This window comes from Solea solea, chromosome 20 (genome assembly GCF_958295425.1).
Source record: "Solea solea chromosome 20, fSolSol10.1, whole genome shotgun sequence".
Classification (NCBI taxonomy): domain Eukaryota; kingdom Metazoa; phylum Chordata; class Actinopteri; order Pleuronectiformes; family Soleidae; genus Solea; species Solea solea.
In genome coordinates, this window is record NC_081153.1 from 17,986,266 (window position 1) to 18,008,739 (window position 22,474).

Below are 22,474 nucleotides of genomic sequence, written 5' to 3' on the forward strand. Positions count from 1 at the left end.
TAAACACAATTCAGATATGACCTTTATAACCAGACCAGCCAATAGCTAAAGTGGGGACTCATAAATAACACTGAGATTGGCAATCTGTCAGGGAGCATCAAGCCATCAAGCCAAGTGACTTATTAAAGTGTCACTTGTGTCAAAAGACTTACAGTAAATACAGCTAACTGTGTCTGCTCAGCCATTACAGGGACAAGGAAGTGCACATATATATATACTGTATATCCTGAAAGTGTTTCCTTTTATGTCACAATAACACAAAGGCAGACTAATGCAAGAAAAGCGTAAGAGAGTGGTGATCAAATCACTATACAGTTATAAAATCTTATGAAAACTACAAAACCAAACTGCAGTGTGTCCTTCAACCCACTCCAACAACACTTTATGAAAGAGAGAGAGGCAGAGAGAGAGTGAGAGAGTCCATGTGGCACCTTGATTAATGGACAGATGGCAAGGCCACTGAGCCAACTCTCTCTCTCTCTCTCTCTCTCTCTCTCTCTCTCTCTCTCTCTCTCTCTCTCTCTCTCTCTCTCTCTCTCACTCTCTCTCCCTCTCCCCCTCCCTCTCTCTCTCTCTGTATGTGTGTGTGTAAACTCCCAGGGAGTTGGGTTGAACAGCATGAATGCACTGACTTAACAAAAGGTGCTCTATGACACTCTGATGGACACACAAACATATGCACATATGACTTTAAACACAAACCATGAAGAGAAGAAACCATATTAATGTCTATACTGTGCTGCACTGATCGTGCTTGTATTTTACTGTGTGTGCGTGTGTACCCATTAAAGCTCCAACCAGAGCAAGGGCCATGGAACGCGGTGTGCCAGCTTAATGATGTCATCAATCATCCTCTGTGTCCATTGGTCAATCTGTCTGCTCCTGAAGGCAGCCTTTTAAAACAGCCAGTTTGGCCTTCCTACGGAATCAAATCAAAAACATAATTTTAGCCTCAGTGTGAGCACATTAACTTCATCAAAGTTCCACTGAAATATTCCCTCTGACAATCTAATCACCGTCCGGACTCGTGTTTGCTGCTCACGGTGGTAGCATAAAAGACTTTGAGATATAATCTGGAGAAGTGATACATGTGGTTAAAAGTGAACATGATAGCCTGACGAGTGATTTTTATTTATCATTGTCAAAGACTGAATAAAGGAAGATAGCCTGTGTCATAATCAGGATCTGAGGACTTAATTTTAGTTTTCCTGTCTCACTGGTTGCACATCATTGTCTTCAAAGTCACTTTAATGATGGCTTCTTGAATTATTAATGTATTTTAATGAAGAAGTTCCATCTTCAGTTTTACCACGTTTAACCTGGCGTTGTATGTTTTAGGCCGCGTTTTCACTACATGGTCCTAGCTTGCCTCGATTCGTGTCGAGACGGTTTGGTTGTGTTTCCATTACAATATAGTACCTCCTCAACGTGGGCGGAGTCACCACTGCACGGCTGCATGAAACTGCCGTGACTTCATTTTACACGTGACACACAGAAACTAGTGACTTGTAAAGCAGTTGTTTTCAGTTTAAATGATATCATTAGAATCAGTTAATTAAAATATTTGTTCAGTAATTCCTTCATGACCGGAGCAGTGCTGTCGATAAAAACACCAGACTCCTCTGTTAAATTATGATATTTTAGAGATTTCCCTGGTAATTGTTGGAGATTAACCCACGTTTTTAGGATTGTTAAGTCTTTTTAACTGATCTTCAGCATTGTTCGGCTTGATTCTTCTGTCGGACGTCTCTTCCTGTGACGACGTAATGCATTGTATCGTCTCAGCTCGCTTGGAACCTCGCCAAAGCAGGTACTAAAAAAGTACCAGGTACTATCGCTAATGGAAACGCAAAATAACCGTGTCGTGCTGCGCTAGTGGAAAAGGGGCAAGTAAATCACTCATAAGTGAAGACAAAAGGAAACGTTATCAAGAAGATGGCCATTTCAAAAATGCCTTTGCTCTCAGTGCCTGAGATATTTGAATTGAGCCAGTATCGGGTAACTTACCTCGGCATGCCTCAGCAGCTTTTACTGTATGACTGAACCTCCAGCGTCTTCTGCTTTGGCGGTGGCTCACTAACCACAGAGGCCATCCTGCTGAAAAAGCAGCATAGTTATAGATGTTTAGTCTAAGGACAGGCGTCAGATTGAAGGAGACAATTGTGAGTTTCCGCCATGCTAGAATGGAGAACCACGTCAAAACACTTTAATGCAGGGATAAAATTCACACTCAGAACTGTTCCTCAGAGAATCCTTCTCTGCACTGATGGGGCGTGTCAGTTACACAGGGTACACAGAAACCGTCAAAACTAAAGTTTGGAGCAAGTTGTGAGCAAGGCCATTGGAGGTTTTGACAATGTGATTGTTCTCTGGAACATCAGGGTTTATGTTGGAATACATGACTGTGTGAATGTGTGCTAGTGAGAGAAATAGAGAATCCAGAGGGGAATTCAGTAGATCTGAATGTATAAACTGAAAAGAGGCCGTGATGTTACACACAAACACACACTCTCTTTCTGTGGTACGAGCCTGAAGCGTTCCAACAATACGCCTCTAGTACCAGATAGACTTCATCAAAGTTTTTAATTGAATCTAGAATGTATTAACACTTTGATTATTAGTGTGGCTTCATGCCCTCTACACTGTATGCCAGGATGAATAATGATGACACTGTGACACACACTAACAAACAGGAGGAGAGAAGTGTGAGGCCACCACATGGAAACTCATGTTCAGCTACATGTGGTGTGTTATTATTATTAATAATAATAACAATAATAATAATAATAATAATAATAATAATGTGGCAAAAATGTTACCACGCTCGATATGTTTCCGGATCTTTTCGCTCTCGTTTTAAACCAACAAGCTGTCTTTAATCACAAGAGACAAACTCTGTTTTGGCAAGATGCTCCTGCCCAGGACCAGACAGAAAAGTCGAAATGAGTAGATTGTGAAAATAAATAATCATTTAGCTGCTAAAGAGTCGAATATTTCCCTGCAGCACTAATGGAGACCAAATCACCTTGAGATGTGATTGCTTTGTTTGTCTCTTTCAAGCAAAAATAGGTTTATATTTTCACAAACACCTTGTTTTTGTCGCAGCTAAATTAGATGATGATGCTTTAGTCACCAAGTGCCAACCCACCACATTGTTGCTCAGCGGTTTATCAACTGCTACCTTGTATCCCGGGGCTCTAGCTTACACAGGCAAATCCCTCAGATCTCAGGGCGACGTATCTGCTGCTGTGGTTCTGTCTCTTTACCTCCATTAGTAAACTGTTATGCTGCTGCATCAGCTGAGAATTGAAATAACGAGCAAAGTGTCTCGCGCATTAGTGCCGACACTACGTAACACCTTGAATGTAACACAGCAATTATTTGTATGGCAGCCACACATTGTGTGAGACTGGGAGCTCCTGTCTCGTCACGTCAACTCCTGGAGCTTGTTCTTGACTTCAAACCTGACTTTGGTACATTTCTTTAAAGTTCCTTGAGTTTTTCCCTCTTGAAACACTGCTTTTTTCAGCTCTCATATCTTTATTTTGCTTCTGTTATTCACTCACATCTGCCCACATCACTCACTGGCCAACCAGCCCAACCCATTGGGAAGGTACATGAACAGATCTGTCTCCTCAATGGAAATCATTGACTCCTGCATTCACTATTTAAATAGTAATGTGTTCAGACACAGGTGCACCTGGTCTTTAAAGGGAGTGATGTTGCACCCGAGACCACACCTACAGATCACTAAGTTATTATGCCATAATGCACATTAGGCCACGTCCAGACAGAAACCAGACTCAAAAAGTTCCCCGTAAAGACGTCTCAAAGCGCAGTAGAAGTTGTGCTGTAACGTTACGCCAAAAAAAGAGAAGAAGACGTTTACACATATAATCACAGAAACGGAGACACAATGAACCGAGCCACGTTTCGTGGTCTTAAGGGACCATTGGCCCCCGGGAATCTTCACATTATCAAATCTGGCCCTTGTTAAAAAAAGGTTTGGACACCCATAGACCATAAACATCTTCAGGGAAGTGCTAATGTCTTTATAAGTCACGTGAACCCTTCGTGCAACCAGTTGAGTCACCCCCCGGTGGATATATAACAGAATACAAGTGTTTGGCGCTTTCTCATTGGCTTGAAAGTGCCAATAATGAAAACTACATCATTTAACACTTAAGGTGTAGCCAGTGTGAAGTGATATTAAAGTTTAAATCACACAGATTTAATTATGTTTTATAATACAGAACATTAACGTTGGTGCAAATTGTACAAAAAACACAAGATAAAAAAATAAGTGGAAGAGAGAGATGGGGATGGACAGATACTGAGAGAAGATGATCGAGTGTAATGTGACTCGTGAACTCCAGACAATGGCTGGCACAGGGACCAGGACAATGTGAATGAAAAGCGCAGAGAGAAAGATTGAGCGGGGGACAGACAGATGCACGCTCAGAGACGGATGGAGTTTAATATAAATTATGGGATGTTAGCTCCTCTGGTAATTCCAGTGATAACTCTCTCTGCACTATCGCTATAGCAACACCGTGCCCATACTGCTGCTGGCGTGGCAATCGGCCGGCCATTCGTTCAGGCCACACTGATTGAGCTGTCAGCGCGCACACACACACACACATACACACACACACACACTGTAACGAAGACACACACAGGCACTCGTCGAGACATGCAGATAAATCACTCCTCACGTGCAACTCAAACTCACACACTCTTCATCTCTCTGTGTATCTGTCGCTGTATAAATTACAATGAGCTGAATACAAGAGAAGGTCATCTGAAGATGCATGGAGAATTAGAGGACCGAAAATGAACTGGGTTCATTCCGGTTGAACTCTTTGTTTATGTTACCAGGGTTAAATTGTGGAGAAATCCAGTCGTAGATCACTTGCATATCCACTGTGTAACATGAGTGACAACGGTGCATAACAGTTGACTTGTCAGTCACAAATTCCATTTTTCTAGTTGTGAAACCGACTCACTTTGTGAGGCATTGAGAATCGTGATCTTACCAATACTATCTATTTTCTATCTATTTTCCTCTAAATTGAAAACATCATTTACAAAACTGACACCATGTGCAGTCAGCAAAGACCTGGAACTAGTCACTTAGTCCAGTAGGAAAAAAACTCAAACTGGGTTCTCTTTGCAACCAGTGCAGTCGCCCCCTGGCTGCTAACAGCAACTTTCAGAAGTCAACTGAGTAGAGTAATGTAGAGTAATGTCTTGCTTGTTTGTTACGACACCACCTACTGTAGTTTATGTACATAGACTAGGCCCACGCAGACACTGTCCACTGTCTCTCCCTGCTGTTGACGTGAGACTCCATGCAGAACAAGAAATGAGCGAGTATCGTTAAGCAAGAGAGAGAGAGCACATTACGTGATACCTGGGGATTGCAGTTTCCCAAGGACAATCTCTTTGCCAGATGCTGAGTGTGCTGCAAATCAATAAAAGCAGACGCCAGTGGCCGAGCGACTCTTACAAGTTGCCCTCCCATCTTTAGCTGTGTCAGCACATTCAGTCCTTGGATTTGAGGGAATTGGTCCTGAAAAGTCCTTGAAAAGTCCTTGAATTGTATTGTATTGTGTGTCTTACCTCATATGCTTCCTTTACCAAACGTATTTATCAAATGTATATATATATATATATATATATATATATATGTATATATATATCAGAATTCATGCCATGGCCAAATGCAAAACACTTGAATATGAACCATCCAATCTGACCTGTACTGAACAGTTTTGTAATGTGAATGTAGCCTGAGAGACAGAGACGGTGTCTTCTGTGACGCTTATTGTGACACACTCTTACAGCCCCTCACAGACACTGGGAGATGATTCTTTTACTTGTCCCTTGCCTTTAGAGTGACCACTAAGTCAAAGTAACAACTAGGTCTGTGTTTGTGCACCTGGGAGTACTTTTGTAAGCACGGTATGTGTTTTATGTGACTTGTGTGTGTGTGGATGGTGAGTATACTGTACCTCTGGCTGCATCTCTTTGTGTGTGTCCTCTTGCACGCACTCCTTTCTTCTGACACTGCTAATGGTGTGTGCGTGTGCACGAGTGCGTCGTTTCGCCATGTTGAGATCGTCTGTGTCGTTGTCGTGCCATACGTGTCAGTCTGTGTGTGACTGAATGTGCACATGTCTGTAAAATGGGACCATGTAAGCGCTCATGCTCGCTTCTTTGCAATACGTTGGGCTGTTAACTGTACGCGTTTCTCGGGCTTACCACTGAACAAACTAATTAAGGAACAAACGCTGCCTCAAATCAAGCAGAAAATTACCTCCCAACTCTAACAGGACGACCCAAGGACAGACGAGCAGGTTCTCTATCACATCCAGTCAGAACACAGAGTCTAATAAAGGCTTAGCTGCTTTATCAAACAAATAGCATGTGTCGTTCTCAACACCCCACTGAGTGTAATTTCAGTCTGAGTGTTGACATACAGTGATACTCTTGTGTTGATTCACATAGAGAGTCACCACTCAAATCACATGGCTGTGCACTTACACCATCACGTCCAATAATCAAGTAAACAAAAGCCACTGAATCTGATGCATCTAACTGTGTTGTATGCTGTGCTGTGCTGCACTGAAGATGTTTTACCTCTCTTAAAGATGGAATGTAATTATTACCCAGCGAGATGGAAGTTGTTGACTCAATAGATTTTGAGAGTAAATTGCTGGTCGTGTCTCTATCCGTCAATGCGGTAACTCTAGCTAATCCTGTGGTATTTCACAGCCAATAGCTTCCAATTAAGTACTTCTGTCCAGGGAGATGTTGCTGACAGTATCAATAACATCCATCTGACCCTTCTCTTCTCTCCTCTCCTCTTCCCTCCTCTTCTCTTCTCTTCTCTTCTCTTCTCTTCTCTTCTCTTCTCTTCTCTTCTCTTCTCTTCTCTTTCATAGCCCTCAACCTTGCATAAGTGTCACGTTTAATTGTTTCTCAGCTGTGTGCAAAATGCTTTCTCTAATACCACCTCTAATTCTACAGTTGCTGCTTATAACAACCACCTTATTTCCTTGTGTTTACAGTGAAGACGTGTGGCAGTAATCTTCAGGGTCCCTCCGGAACCTTTACCTCTCCTAACTTTCCAATCCAATATGAGAGCAACGCACAGTGTGTGTGGATAATTACTGCTTCAAATCCCAACAAGGTAAATCCCATTCCCTCTTCCTTTTTTTGTCTCCGTGTCTCTGTCAAACAAACTCATATTCAAATTGTCTCCGTTAATCACCTCAGTCATTACTTAATTAATGTGTTGGGTTTGAATGGAATATGAATATTTAAGCCGTTGATTGCATTAAAAATGGGGGCCTGTTCAAAAGTTAATGCCTGCAAAGATGCCCAGGCTAAATGCCAAGAATATATAACTCTCAAAATGACAATTTAAATCCTACAGGTGAAAGATGGGGCTGAAGTGGGGCTTATAATATGCTAAATAGTCAACAGCAGCACTGGCAGAGCAGGAGTGGTTGTTGTCTAACTGAACTAGCTCCCAGACGTTGCTTTATTTAAATTCCGTGCATTCAATCTAACTTTAATTGATAAAGCACAGATATCACTTCTTACAGGCATTAACAAAGTTTGCTAAGCAACATTTGTTCTGACGATAATTCATATAACAGGTATCATAAGTTATCCGCTCGTCAGGGCGGAGTGTGTAATTCTATGTGATTGGTTAATCGTGCAAAGTGAGCGCACAGTGGATTGCTGTGATTGGTCCCTTTAAGTCCCAGGAGAAATGTGATTGGTATTCAGGAGACACATCCCTGTTCCTCTCAGGGTCACTGTGGTGACCGCTCTGTCGTCAATAGCAACGCCTGCGTCAGCACCATCGGGACACACGTACACACACGTACACACACGCACGCTCACATTACACACAGACACACAGACGTTTTCACACGTGCAGGAATACGTTGACTATTTCTTTTTCCTGTTTTGAAACCTAAAATGATGTTTTTCATTTCTTGTTATAATGATTTAATCGTTTCTGGTTGTAAGTGAGATCCATAGTGATACAGTGTAAACAAATGTAGGTCCCTACAACATAAGTAAGACCTAGACCTAGACCACAACTCTTACTGTCACCGCCCCAAGGCCTGTGGTTTGTAGCCCAGAGCAGTACATTCTCTGTTGAAGGCTGCATTGTGCATGTGACTGCTGAAGGCTACAATACTAATGACCCTCTGCGTGTGTGTGTGTGTGTGCAAGAAGTTAAAAGTCATTGTGTATGTATTATGCATGATTATGGAAATTAGCAACACACTTTTGCAAATAAAGAAACCCCATTTTTAAAAAGATTTACAGATAGCTCACACTATACGGTGATGCCCAGTACTTGAGTATCACGTACTGCATCAAATAGACTGTTTGTCCTGTAAATGCATCATACAACTACAACAGTGCACCGCCCAGAATCATATACCTGTCATGTACTCCACTGCACCACACAGTATACATGTCATGACACTGCACTAAATTACAGGTGTCTGTGGCTCTGTATATCTGTACAGAACCTGACCTGAATAGTCTGAACATCCATTTGGCAAACACATACACATGGCAATGGGGGCTGTAAACCACATGAACCACCTCAAAATGGCAACACAGAAAATGAGAACGATGACAGTAGGACAGCTACTGTGTCTTGTCTTGTTTTAGCTCAGAAAATATACAACAATAACAACAAAACTGATGTGGAACTGCTATTAGGTGGGTTTCCATCATTCGTGGGAGATGGACGTGTGAGTAAATCGATAACAGATAAATGCTAATAAATAAAATGGAAACAGATTCAACAAATAAAGGACGACATGTCGTATTCACATGTCTCACGAAGCCTCCATTTCATTGCACTGGACAAAATAAAAGATTCAGATATTACTACATTATTGGATTGGAAGCAATCCCCCTCCCAACATGTATCAACAGGTGCTGGTGCTGCTTTTTATTGATGTAATCAACTTGCACCTTCATGGGAACATCATTTAATAAATTGACATCATGTTCAATTGGAGAAGACGCGAAACTAGCGGCTGAGACATTAAATCCTCAGGAAAATGTTGACTGACGTTACAAACCAGGTGAGAAGTATAGGCTCGTGTTGCCATTTTCATTTTCTGTGATGACCTAAACTTTTGTGCCACCTGCTGCTTATGTCAGTGAACTGTATGGAAACTGCTGACATGACAACGTTCTTTAAACCCACGGCTGTGAATACGTTCATCATCATCATCATCATCATCATCATCATCATCATCACATTTGGTTTGAGATTTACAGAATTGGTGGATACGTGCGACTAAAAAGTGACAAATCCCTTGGTTTGACTGCTAATCCGGCTCTCGTCAGTATTCCATTTTTAAACTGGACACTTGTGAAGAGGCACATCATGCGAGGAAATTCGTTTTATCTGAATCATGGAGACAATCAGCCTCAATATGTAAATCTTCATCTTGCTCGTGGATTAGCATCTTTGCTTCAGTCAAACTTCTCAGATCATTGTCATTTCCCACCAGTGGATTTAAACAAAGATGCTTTCGTATCTGTGAATTTAACTGTATTAAGCAGCTGCGCAAATGGACTTTAAGTTCATAAATTCAAATGTGACATGAGGTATGATTTAAAGGGGCAACTATGAGGAATGTTTATAGTTTCTTTAGGAAGATACGTAGTTAAATAACACTAGTTTTGTACATTTAAGATGGGCATCAGCAATGGCTTATAATTGATTGTAGAATTGGTAAAAAAGTGAAAAAAGGATCATACTGTTAATGATACTGTTAAAATGCACCATTTTGAAGCTTGTAACAAACACGTTTTAGTACAAGGACATTGGCCTCCCTCCTATAGAGGATTTGGACATAGTGGTTATGGATTAGGGTTTTAGGAATTCACATTCTCTCGCTGTTAGCGGGGAATTGACAGATCCACAGACACCTCTGCAGGAGAAGAGAATCATTTGCAAGGTTTAAAAGCAGGCTTATGCCTGGCAGGTGGTACATGCAAACAAACAGCGGGGAATTGGCAGGTAAACAGCAGGTAACAAGCAAGAATGGCGAGAACAGAATGGGAGCACTGGCGATCTGCTGCACTGGCAGTAAAAAGCTGTCCTTGATTAGGAGGCTGATGAGGGAATGAGGGGCAGTTTAGTGGGCAGGTGAGTGGTCAGTCAGTCCCCCGAGGAGAGACAGCAACAAAACAGACAAACACTAGTTCCCACAAAAGTGTCTAAAAGCTGATTAAAGGGATGATGGCAATGAGAGTTGCTGGTGCAAGCAGCACAACATATTGTGGGGAAGGGAATAATCCCAAATGATCCTGCTTCTCCCCGCCAGCAGAACATCTCTCTTTTTTAATTTCTTGTTCAGGTCTCTTCCTATTTCATTCTGCCCTCTCGTTCTCTCATTCCTTCTGTCTCGTCGCTCTTTTCCTTTTGCTTCAACACTGTCTATCCTTCCTCCTGCTCTACACTCCCAGAGGCTCTGTCCTCAGATTAACCAAGATTCGTCACTAAAGAGCTCAGCCTGAAACTATCAAATTACTATGGAGAAATAGAGAACACAGGGAGAGGGAGAGGAGCAAGATGGGGCTGGGTGGTTCTGTTTTTCACTCTTTCACTCCGATCCCACTCTTTTCTCCGTCCACTCCATTCTACACATCTCCCCCAGTCTGCCCTTCCATAGTCTAAAAGTAAAGAGATACATGGTTGCCATTGCTCATCCTCTTGTCTTTTGTCTCTGTCTTTCAGCCTCCATTCACTCCATCCTTCTCTCCCTCTCTCTGCTCCCTCTCTCTCAGGTTAAATGTTAATGGGGTTCTGCAGCTCCTCTGATGTTATTGCTTCATTTAAGTTTTGGCAGATTGAGCCTTTAGAGCCAATTCATTCTCTCCCGTTCTCATTTAACCTTGGGCATGGCAGCACAGGATGGCCATTAGTGGACTTGTTCCTCTTCTCTTCTCTTCTCTTCTCTTCTCTTCTCTTCTCTTCTCTTCTCTTCTCTTCTCTTCTCTTCTCTTCTCTTCTCTTCTCTTCTCTTCTCTTCTCTTCTCTTCTCTTCTCTTCTCTTCTCTGTTCACTAATACCAGTGAACAGACAATTAGAATTTATACAAATGTTATGTTGCATAAATCTACACTGTAACAATTGGAAGTATCATCTGTCACTTCATGAATTTGAATGCAGTATCAGGCAGAAGACATAGAAGACATAGAAGACACAGAAGGCCAGGAGACTTCCAAACACCATGATAACAAACACAAAGTGTGATACAAAGATATTCAGTAAGAAAAGAAAAGTTTTGGTTTGGCTTCCCTCATACTTATTTGCATGCAGGGGGTTTAGTAATACCCTGTAGGCCTACGAAAATCAGACTTACATCACAAAGCCACAAGGCAGAAATCTCTGCACTGGCTTCCTTTGCTCGCTGTGTTTTGCTCACTGTCAGTAAAATGGTGCGCTCCTGCATCTTCTTGACAGAATGAACAGCAAAGCACTTTTTTTAGGGCTCAGGTTAAAAAATATTAAACACTGAGCAAAAGAGCAATGTGATTCAAAAAGCGTTTTTGGTTTTTTTTCTTTTTCTCCAGAAAAGTAGTTGCATAGCAACAGTAAAACTCTTGCATAGCCTTTCCCTCAGTTCCCCCCGTGCAGAGTAGGTCTCTAAACAGGCACCCAGTGGACTCGGCTCAATGAAACAGGAGTACGGAGGAAAAACACTAAGTTACAACAGACTCTCGTCATCAGTCTTCTTCTGCTTCTTCTCACATTGGCTTAGAACTTATGGCACTGAGGCGGAAGCATGTTCAAGGAGAGTGAGCAAGTGGCTGAGGGTTTACTCCGACGCTGTCACGCTCAATCTTTTATTCCCCGGGCTCGCCTGTGTCACTCACCAGGTGTTTCTGATAATTTCAATAATTGCATCTGCAAGGTATCCCTAGATCTTATTATGGTATGGGCAGGGAGGAGCCTCTGCCCCCCCATCGCCTCATTGTCTTCATGAGAACCTAAAGGAAGTCCTTTATCCAGCAGAAATCCAATTCTGTCGCCTCATTGGCTAGAAGCCAGAGATGGATGGAAAAGGGGGGAAATGCAGCAGCCAATTAGAAAGAGCGAGGCAGACAGTGACAGTAAGAGAGAGTGGAAGACAGGGAGAAGAGAGGGAGAGAGATGGATGTTTGCGTGAACACCAACCAATTAGAGGAGAGGAGAAATATGTGGAGTGTTCACTTTCATCCATCACACACACACACACACACATGCACACAAACAGTACACCAAAAGACAAACAGTATGCATATATAAACACTGACCCACACGTTGTCAGTAATGACATTCTATAAGATGACATCAGTGCAGCATTCACTATCATAGAAACACAGAGTTAGAGAGAGAGAGAGAGAGAGAGACACGCATGAGCTCAGAGTAATGCAGTTATATCCTCGATGTGTTTAATGCCGTGTGAACTATGCTGATGTGGCATTAGGCGGTTCTGTATAGGATGTATAGGAGCTGGACCAGTTTCCGTCAATGGAACACAAAGAGCCTCTGTCTTTTCAAAGTGCACGGCCAAACACGCCCGGCCTGTTTCCTGCCACAGAACCAGAGAGGACTGGATCGTTTCTATTACCTGGTTAACCAAGCTGCTAACAGTCATTATTTGTAGCAGTTTACATCACCTGCTACTTACCCTGTAACTGCCTCCCTTTCGCTTTATTTCTTCGGTTTAGTTATTTGAATGTTTTGATGCCATTGTTGCCCTCAGCCTTTCCAAGTCCCTTTTTTTGTTTTGCTATCAGAGCCCATTTTTCTTTCTTTTTTTTTTTTGGCAAAATAAGCACTTTTGAGGAATTCAACCGCCGCTGCATGTTCAAATGAAATCCATACACTATCTTGCAGGAACATTTCTCTTTTCAGACATGCAGATGAATGGCAGCTTCAGCAGCACAGCATACACACAGTGCAGTGACGACACATGAACCTATTACACTATCACAGTTGTAAGGCACTGTTGCAAAATCGGATGTTAATGTACATCTAGATTACAAACTATAAAACAACATTGATGGTGAAGCATATGATAATTTAGTCCCAGTTGTAGAAAAGAGACTAAATTCAGGAGGACAATTTATGACTCCAACATTATACAATATGTTAGCAGGCAGCCTTTTCTTACTGGTACTATATTAAAATCTGAAATGATATCACCTTGGAGGCTAAGTCCCTACTCAAATCAGCGTTTTTAACCTCAAGCACATCGATTCTGCTATTTAGAAGATAATCTGCTCGTCAAGTGCATGAATTATTGAATGTACCTGCAGAACGTCTTGTGATGGTTGCCCCACGGAGATAAGAAGTGAGCTTATGAAACATAAATTTACTAAAATGTTGTTGCCACCAGAAGTGAAACAAAGTATCCAATGAAAGAAAGTGATGCGACGACAATAAATCTTGTTTCAACGTCTGATCTTGCCGTTTTTTGATGACGGCGCATGTGTGAAAACAGCCCTCCTCTGTACTGGTGTGGATTATTTATTGTCAGACATGCTGTTGTATTGGAAGCCTGCATTGGGCTCAAAGGAATAATATGATAAGTGTGAAAATGGTGACTATGTAATCACAGAAATAGACACATTAATCTCCATTGAGTGGTGCCTGTCTGTGCGAGTGTGTTCCCCGTGCGTGTGTGTGCTTGCCAGTGAGAGTTTAGCAGGTTTGTAGGTAATGCTTTAATCCAATCTGCCGCCTTACATGCTGATACCACTGAGTCAGCAATATGAGCGATGGGCAGATCACTGCTTCTCCTCTGTAGGCCCCAATTGTTTTACTCCCTTCCAGTCACATCAGGTGAATGTGGTGCTGCCGCTGCTCTCCATCTTGGTTAATTTTACAGTGGCACTGCGACATCAATTTTGTGTACCTCCCGTAAAGTTAATATCAGACAAAGTGTCCCGCCTTTGCTGCAATTCATCAACAACTTTTTTTTTTGGGAATGAATGAATGATTTTACCCTGTGAACAAAATCAAATCAGGCAACAATGACAGAAGATGAGGAGGAAAAACTCAAACTTAATGCAGTGGCTCTGCAGCCAAAAGTGCCTCAGACCTTGAGCTCCTATCATGTCGAGAAAACAAAGCCAGCATATCTTCTTAGTCCCACTCACCGAGCTGAAACATGGCCCAACATAGTTTGCTCTGCTTGATCCCTGGCTCCCCGAGCTGGAAGTACTGTCACACTGACAAATGCCAAATTTACAATTGTTGATATTTAAAAGTTTCTTCAGTGAATATTGGACGCGGACACTTTTTGACAACCTACTGGGCTACAGTACAATAGAAATGATTCAAAGCTACTATTTTACTGCATTACCGTTGTAAGGAAATTAAAGCGTCTGGCCATTTTAACCACCGTTTAATTGTGTACCAACAAATTAGTAATTGCGGACATGAATACAGGACATAGACAAGTATGAAGATGAGATAACACAAAATAAAACCACAGAGTGATAAAAACACATGTTGAAATCAAGCCCCGCTGGTATTTGTTTGTTTGTGTGTGTAATTTATTTAATTTGCACGTTCATTTGCTTGCTCGGGTTGTTTTGTATTTATTTATTTGTTTTTTTCCAGTTGTCTCATCACAGATGCAGTGGATGAGTTAGTGTCGCTGAGGCTGAGGGATAAGCTGTTTACACTCGCACCTTAGTGGTATCATGTCCCGAGGTGTTCAGGCTGCCGAGGTGTTCCGAAAAAGGAAAGAAAGCTTGTAAACATGCACATGGTTTACAGACCAGAATGCATGAGGCCCATGTCAGGGAGATGGTTTTTTTTTAAGTTTTCCATGTGAATATGGAATCTGGAAATCTGAAAATTCCTCACATCTACAGAGGAAGAGGAGAACCGTAAAGAAAGTGATTTACAAGAAATACCCTGCGTCAAACAAGAAATACCCTGATGCCATTCATTGCTGCTATCAAAGATTCCATATTACCCCTCTCTCTCTCTGCTGCCTCCTCCTATTCTCTCCTCCCTTCTTCCAAACCTCCTTCCTTCTCCCTGTGTGCCCACCCCTTCCATCTCTCCTGTGCCTCAATTCTCTTTTTTCTTGCTCCCATCTCTCGTTTTCCCTCTTCATCTCTGCCAAATGTGTTTCTCTCTGTTCTCAGATGAAACATAAATTGTTGGTTTAATGATTCCAGATCTGAGTTTTGAGCCGTGCGCAGATTCTCTCCGCTTTAAGTGCCGTGTAGGAGGTGCCGCCCATCCCCGCAGTCTTCCTTAGAGTGGGATTAATAAAGTCCTACCACAGTGTGTGACGCATTCATGATTTTAATTACTAATTAGACCTTTGCTCTGTCGTTATTATAGTGCAATGCATATTGTTCATAGGTGAAAGTCTAAACATGGAATCAGCTCTGTTGCATTAAGATTGGGGTCGGTGCAGGGCAATATCAATTTGCAGGTATAAATTTGAATTTTCTGTGTAATTTCTAAAAGAAAATAAGTAAATAAATAAAGCCCATGCTTTTATGAGCTTGCAATATTTCACTCTATTTGATCTCATTGAGAAAATTGATCAAAATAAGCTGATACCCTTATTGAACCACCATTGGCGCTATTCATTTACCTGCTGTTGCTTTTGTAACCTTTGAATTTCCAATCTAAATAGGAAATGTCTGTTTTGTGTGTGTGTGTGTGTGTGTGTGTGTGTGTGCGCGTGTGTGTGTGTGTACAGGTGATCCAGATCAACTTTGAAGAGTTTGACTTGGAGATAGCCTATGATACCCTGACGATCGGAGATGGTGGTGAAGTGGGCGATCCGACGACTATATTGCAAGTGTAAGTATTGCTTTCCTCTTTACATGCTTTAAGCTATTTCTTATTATTTAAAAAAGAGTTTTGGAGTTTTATTTGTTATCTTCTTGGGACATAGGATGTCAAATATAACACAGATTATAAATAAACTTGTGATTTTCAGATTCATAAATATATTAACCTAATTTTTCTACATTATTAATGAAGGGCTAATTTTTCTTAAAAAGAAAATTATTATTATTATTAGATTATTGCAATTAAGAAAGATTCATTTAATATCGTGGAGAAAATGTCCGTCTTTAACTAATTCTCTTACTGTAATTTTAAAACAGTGAACAGTGAACCTGGTCTTTTCTGATTGGCCGTACGGCTTCGTAAGAGGCCATTGATGCACTGCTTTAGATTCTAACACCGTCGTGCAGCATTTGTACTCAATTTAAAAGGATTAACTCAATGTTAAATGTTTAACAGTCTCCAGAAGGATAAAAGAGAAGTGTAGTTTTTGTAAAAGCAGATGGTTTTTAGTTAATCCTGCATTAGTGTTGGGTACTAGCAGACAAAAGGTCTGTTTGTAAATGCTTCTGAAATCTCTCAGTTTCCACAATCTGTGACATTTCAGTATAAGAATTTTTCTTTTACACAAAATATAACCTCCAGGTTAGTTGATACTCTCATGGTGGATTTATTTATTTATTTATTGAGGGTGTGAGCGCATAATAAATATGAATGATTTTTCATTCTTTCAGTCTATCAGGTAGTTTTGTTCCTGACCTGATCGTCAGTATGACTCACCAGATGTGGCTTCACCTTCAGTCAGATGAGAGTGTTGGATCGATAGGATTTAAGATCAACTACAAAGGTACGTGATAACCGATGCATTTGAGCGTTAAAGTGGGTCGAAAGACAGAGGGTTTAATACGTACGTATGCACCGTGTTAGAGACTTCTGTCTGTGACAGAAGAGGGCGCTACACTTTGAGATGTTGTGTTTTCATCAAGAGAGACTGGATTGGAAAATCTTAATGGGGGGAAATTTTGTTTGCAACAGAACAAAATGCATAAATCAAAGCACTGATGAAGTCAATTAGCATCTCTTCAGTTTTAGGGACAGTGAGATGGGTTTACAGACCTAGTCTTAAGGTATTTTCACACATTGAGATTACATGTCTATCTATGAATGCAAGGAACATTTGTCTGTTAGACCTTTAATTGCATAACCGTCCAACGAGTCGCTTGACAGGCTTCAAACTTGCCAGGTGACTTGCTAAAGGCCCCGGTGAGTGTTTGACGTTCACAAGACATCACTAAAAGCGTCGCTTCCTCCCCATCTCACACGATATTGTGAAACCAATTGGTGACGAAAGGTTTTCAATGTTCTACTGAGTCAAAAAGAATGTTTGCTCTGTCTCGAAACTGACTTTTGACTCGCCCTTACTTCACTCCTGCTTCTATTTGGCTCCATTTTAGTGTTTTAATCAATCAAAGATCAACTTTTCAATTGTTTGCCGTGAAAAAGCAAAACTCATCAAGGGACACATTTTTTTGTTGCTCTTAACCTGTGGTCCTTTTCCATTCTACCTGGATTTCCAAAGAGAGTTTGAGTTGCTTAATGGTGAACTATTAAAAGCAAGAGGCTCAAGGGGAATCTTGGGAAATGAAAAGAAATTCAATATGCTATTATTCTGCTGTTGAATTGTGGTCACGGTGGCTGCTGTCCAGCAAAATATATTTGTCCTCCAGACACTTTGACTGTGAGTAAAATCAAATCAAATATTAGTTGTGTATTCAACACAGAGGATTTTTGAAGATGACTAACCAGGACGAGAGTTGGCCTCAGTAGTAGTTGTAGAGAACAGGCTTCCTGTCAGATTAATCCTTTTTGTGTCACATTTTGTCTCGCAATAACTGACCTGTGAATATCAGTAAAGAACAGAGTATTTCCTGCACTGTTAGATTAGGTCTTGCTATATTAAAATTGAATAACTTTTCAAAAAAACAGTTCAAGAAACACAGAGTGGTGAGCTGTGAACACTGCGTCGCCATCGTCTGTGGATTTATTGGCTTATAATGAGGTCACGCTGCTAATTCTGGTGACGCCATAAGTTCCGTGTTCTCCCTTTATACTCAATCGCGATAACGTGAACATAGAGTCACATTTATTTGTTTCCTTTTGGTAACGCACAGAAGTATTCAAGGCTGGAAAACGACGCGACTATTGATAATAACGCTAAACAGTGCAGGTGTGCAATGTTTAAAAAGAAATCAACTTGAAATTAGAAACGGCATCTCCTCTGGGAATCCATTCATTTCTTCTGCCTAATTTCCCCTCAGAGATCAATAGAGAAGTTAATGGAGGGTACCAGCATCTAAAAGCATCCATGCTTGTAATAATACTCCATTGTTTGGCTGTGATGGTCTGACTGACTGCATTGCAGTGGACGTTTGTCATATATTAACAATTGAGAATACATTTAAACTGGATTTATTACGCAAGAATACCGGAATACCGGCTATTTATGATGACATCTACAATATCCCTCACAAGTGTTACGATAAAGGGGAGTGGCCGTGGTCTTTGTGCGAGGTGAACATGTGTTTTTAGTGAAATGTGAGACGGGCAGGAAGTGATGTATACAGGTGTGTTCTGTGTGTTCCTGTCTTCGGCCTTGGTCGTGAAATATAAACATCATTAGTGACTCTTTCCTGCAAAGTCACTGATGTAATGTATGTGCGGGTGTGTGTGTGTGTGTGTTAGACAAGTCCTCCATCCGCGATCTGACGGAGCTTTTCCAACAAGTCACTCTTTTACTCGTCATATTTTCTCTCTCTTTCCTTCTTTTTGTCTCTCTTGTCCATTTTTCCTCATCTCTCTCTCTCTCTCTCTATTTTCTAAAATCACAGCATTCCCACTGTCATCGTCGGTGCTTATATCTTTTCCCTTGTCAGACACCAATCTTCTCTCATCTTCTCTCTTCACTCTCAGCTGTGACTTTTGCCTCTTTCTTGTTCACTTAATCATTCCATCTCTCCCTCTCTCTCTCTCTTTCTTAAACACACACTCACTCAGTTACTCTTCCTCTGCATCCCTCTCTCTTTTTTGTCATCATTATCTATTATTAAAGCCAAGGTCACCAACCTGGCAACACTTTGACACACACCAGTCCTGAACCTTGATGTTTCATTTATAACTATAAGAGTCCTTTACATAAAAGTTTCAGTGAGTTTCTACTCTATGAATAAATGAATTTAACTTCAGCTTATATATCAGCCTGCACAGTCCATAAAGGGGCAGTATTGAGATTTTAGAGCATAATATATCTGTGACTGTGGACGCGGACAATATAAATACACATGTACATGTACTTCCAAACCCTATTTGCCTTTATATTTGCTTTATGGCTCGAATTTAACAACGTTCCAGTTATTTAAGTTTGTATGAAATCTTGAGTGTTATAATGCATGGATGGCTGCTGGGCCTTTTTTAATGTACTGTATGTTTTAGAGTCATTTGGTTTCGTGTTATCTGACTTCGAATCGGATTTTGGCTAGTTAAGAAATAGGAACATCCGCAGTGTGGTGGATTTTATATGTCAGTTTTATCCATAACATCATTAAATACAGCTCAAATGTTTGTTTTTTCCCCTCCATAAATAGTATATACTCATATAGTAAATGGACAAGGACATTAAACCCAGACCAGGCAAAAGGAAATCTAGAAATGATGCAAATTTGCCTGAACAGCGTTCAAATAAATGTGCTGGTAAACTCTACCCAGTACTTGTAACTACATAGTAAATTTGTCAGCTCAAATTGTGCGTGCGAGCTCCGTGTGGCCGCAGCGGCGCTCTGTCACAAGCTCATCTGACTTTTGAGATTTGTATGGGCCACTGCAGGATTTTGCAGCCCCGCCACTGCTTTGTATTATTTAAATTCAGCAGCTGCCATTTGGATTGATGCAGAATTCATGTCTCCACACAGAGCGAAACCTTCTGCTCCACTTAGAGGGAGCAGCTGATTCCTGCCAATTGAAACAGACACAGGTGCTCATTTGCCCTCAGACGCCTTTTAGTCACTAAAGCCTTGGGTTTTTTTTAACAAGGATGTGTTCGGTAAAGAATGTCAGCTTGAGCTGCGGGTAAAAAAAAATTACCATAGAGTTCATGTTTCACAAGTTTTAAAATAACTTCATAAATACGAGTCAGAGCGAGCGTGTAAGTGAGTGTAGTGTGTAAATCTGTCTGCAGACATAATGTCCACCTGTGTAAGAATTGTTATTTGAATATTTCCCCCCCGCAATGTGATTGTCCTAAATAATATGAAACCTCGTGTAATAAGTGAAAATATCGCCCTTCCATTTCCACATTAAAACGTGTGAATGATGATTTTGAGAATCTCTCTGACGGTGAGTCATTCCCCCGAGCAGCGGCTCCTCTAAGTGCATCATTCACAGCATTATCCCATCATTCTGTGTTATATAACCCCGTGCTTTGAAACTGCAGAGTGCAGCACACAGACGTCAAGCTCCTGCTTCCCAGCCAGTTGTAAAGAAGGGTTAGATGGCGCCCATATTAATCTCATGACAAATGACTTTTACCTTTTGTGCTCCACATGCGGGATATTACCAGATTTATTTCAAAGTGTGCTATTAGCAAACTTGCTACGACTTCTGCGGCGACAAGACAAACATGCGGCGTGACAACAGTCCTCTCTTCTCCTCTCTTCTCTCCTCTTCTCTTCTCTTCTCTGCTCTTCTCCTCTCTTCTCCTCTCTCCTCTTCTCTTCTCCTCTCTCCTCTTCTCTTCTCTTCTCTTCTCTTCTCTTCTCTTCTCTTCTCTTCTTCTCTTCTCTTCTCTTCTCTTCTCTTCTCTTCTCTTCTCTTCTGCCCTCATTAAGTCATAATGCCAGCTCTTTTAAGATTTTTTCATCTGTTTTTATGGTTTTTTAATATGTGTTGTATTTTATTGGAGTGGAAGATGTCAAGGTGGATTTTTACAGCACGGTTGACTCCTGGTTCAGTGCGTGTGTGCGTGTGTGTGTGTGTGTGTGTGCGTTGTAAGGGACAGAGAGTCTTCAGTCTGTGTGTGTTTGCGTTGTCTTTGTGTATCCATACGTCTTGGGATGGAAACCTATTTCACGTTACTGTCTTCCAAACAAACTGTATGAAGCCCCACTGCATGATTTGTTTAAATGCAGTAGGTTACAGAGGAAGCCGGTGGGTGAAAGAAACCAGAGTGGAGACAAACTGAAGTAAATTCTGCACCACGCAGCGTTTTCAACTGACAACGCGTGCGTGAAAATGCACGGGTGAACTCCCCTTAATAACAACATCTCATTGCTCTCACAGTAGGATGTCTTTTATCAATTTGTTTTGGGTCCCATAGGATCCCGGCCCTGTTGCAGCCCTGTAGTGCTCAGACACGGAGCAGGTTCTCTCGTAATCACCCGGCACTAAACAGCATTTCCTTCACAGCGACTGAAAACGCCACGGAATGTGAATTCATGAAATATTCATCCACAACATAACTAGAAAACAGGGTTCAATTTAACAGTCAATAACCCCAGTATTGGGTTAATGATTTAAAGCTTTTTTTTGGTTGTTTGTGTGTGTATGTATGTGTGTGTGTGTGCGCACATTCAGCATGTACATTATACAAATGATTTAGAAGGTATCCTGTTAAGGGCAGGACTTACTTAATCACAGTAAACAGCATTTCATTTGCTGCTCATGAATTATTGAGTCATGTAATAGTCAGTTTTCTTGTAGCCACCAGTGCTAGTGATACTAAAATATTACATCTGTGGTCATTTGGTCAAAACCCATTTTTAAAATTGATTTTTTTTTTTTCCCTCCCCCCCATTAAGGCTTATTAATAATATATTCCACACATTTCAAAGCATACATACATAGCACTGGTTAACCGAGCAGACACAAAATGGACAAAAAATGGTCCTGATTCATGTTTTGGCCGATGATCATTTTAATTGTCAATAGCACTCTCTATAGCATTAAGGTTTTCTGGAACTACCACAATAGATTGAGTAGACAGAGACTGATGAAGTTGTAGATTATACAAAGTATGAGATGAGATTCTTTTTTGGCGTTCATTGGTCATGAAGTAATTTGAAAGGCTCATCAGGAAAGAGCTCCAGATGGTTGAGAGCTTGTTAGACTCTTTGTTTTTACATAAAATGGAGAATAAAATGCAGCTTTAACCTTTGTTAAGTATTTTCCTGGCATGCCTCTTTTTGGTGCACTTAACGCAATGGTTTAATCACTGACGCGACGTATTTTTTATTTAATGTTTGTTGTCCTCAGCTGGGAAGACGAAGCGATAGTGACATCTAAGTGGAGCGGAAATGACTCTGAGGTGTGGGTGTCCTGTTCTCGTCACCTGTACGCGCTGTGCACAGACGAGGACAGGCACATCCTGAAATTCCCTGATTATATTGGAATCACAGGCTTATTACAAGGTCATAAGACAGCATCTGGAGTGATGCACATCTCCACAGTGATGTGTGCAGATCAAAGAAAGCACCTTTTTTGTGTGTGTGTCCTCTTTAAGTGACAAGAGTGGGCAGGAGAATATATGTGTTTTAATGAGAACAGAAAATTGCC

General features: G+C 41.1%; 1 protein-coding gene across 1 annotated transcript in view; it reads left to right on the plus strand.

Moving 5' to 3' along the window:
• Positions 1–22,474, plus strand: part of csmd3b (CUB and Sushi multiple domains 3b) — a 333,314-nt gene that overhangs the window by 226,536 nt on the left and 84,304 nt on the right. Inside the window, exons 10-12 of the mRNA XM_058618912.1 lie at positions 7,074–7,195; positions 15,780–15,883; positions 16,606–16,718. Coding sequence (XP_058474895.1) covers positions 7,074–7,195; positions 15,780–15,883; positions 16,606–16,718 — 339 coding nt within the window. The remainder of the gene's footprint in view (positions 1–7,073; positions 7,196–15,779; positions 15,884–16,605; positions 16,719–22,474) is intronic.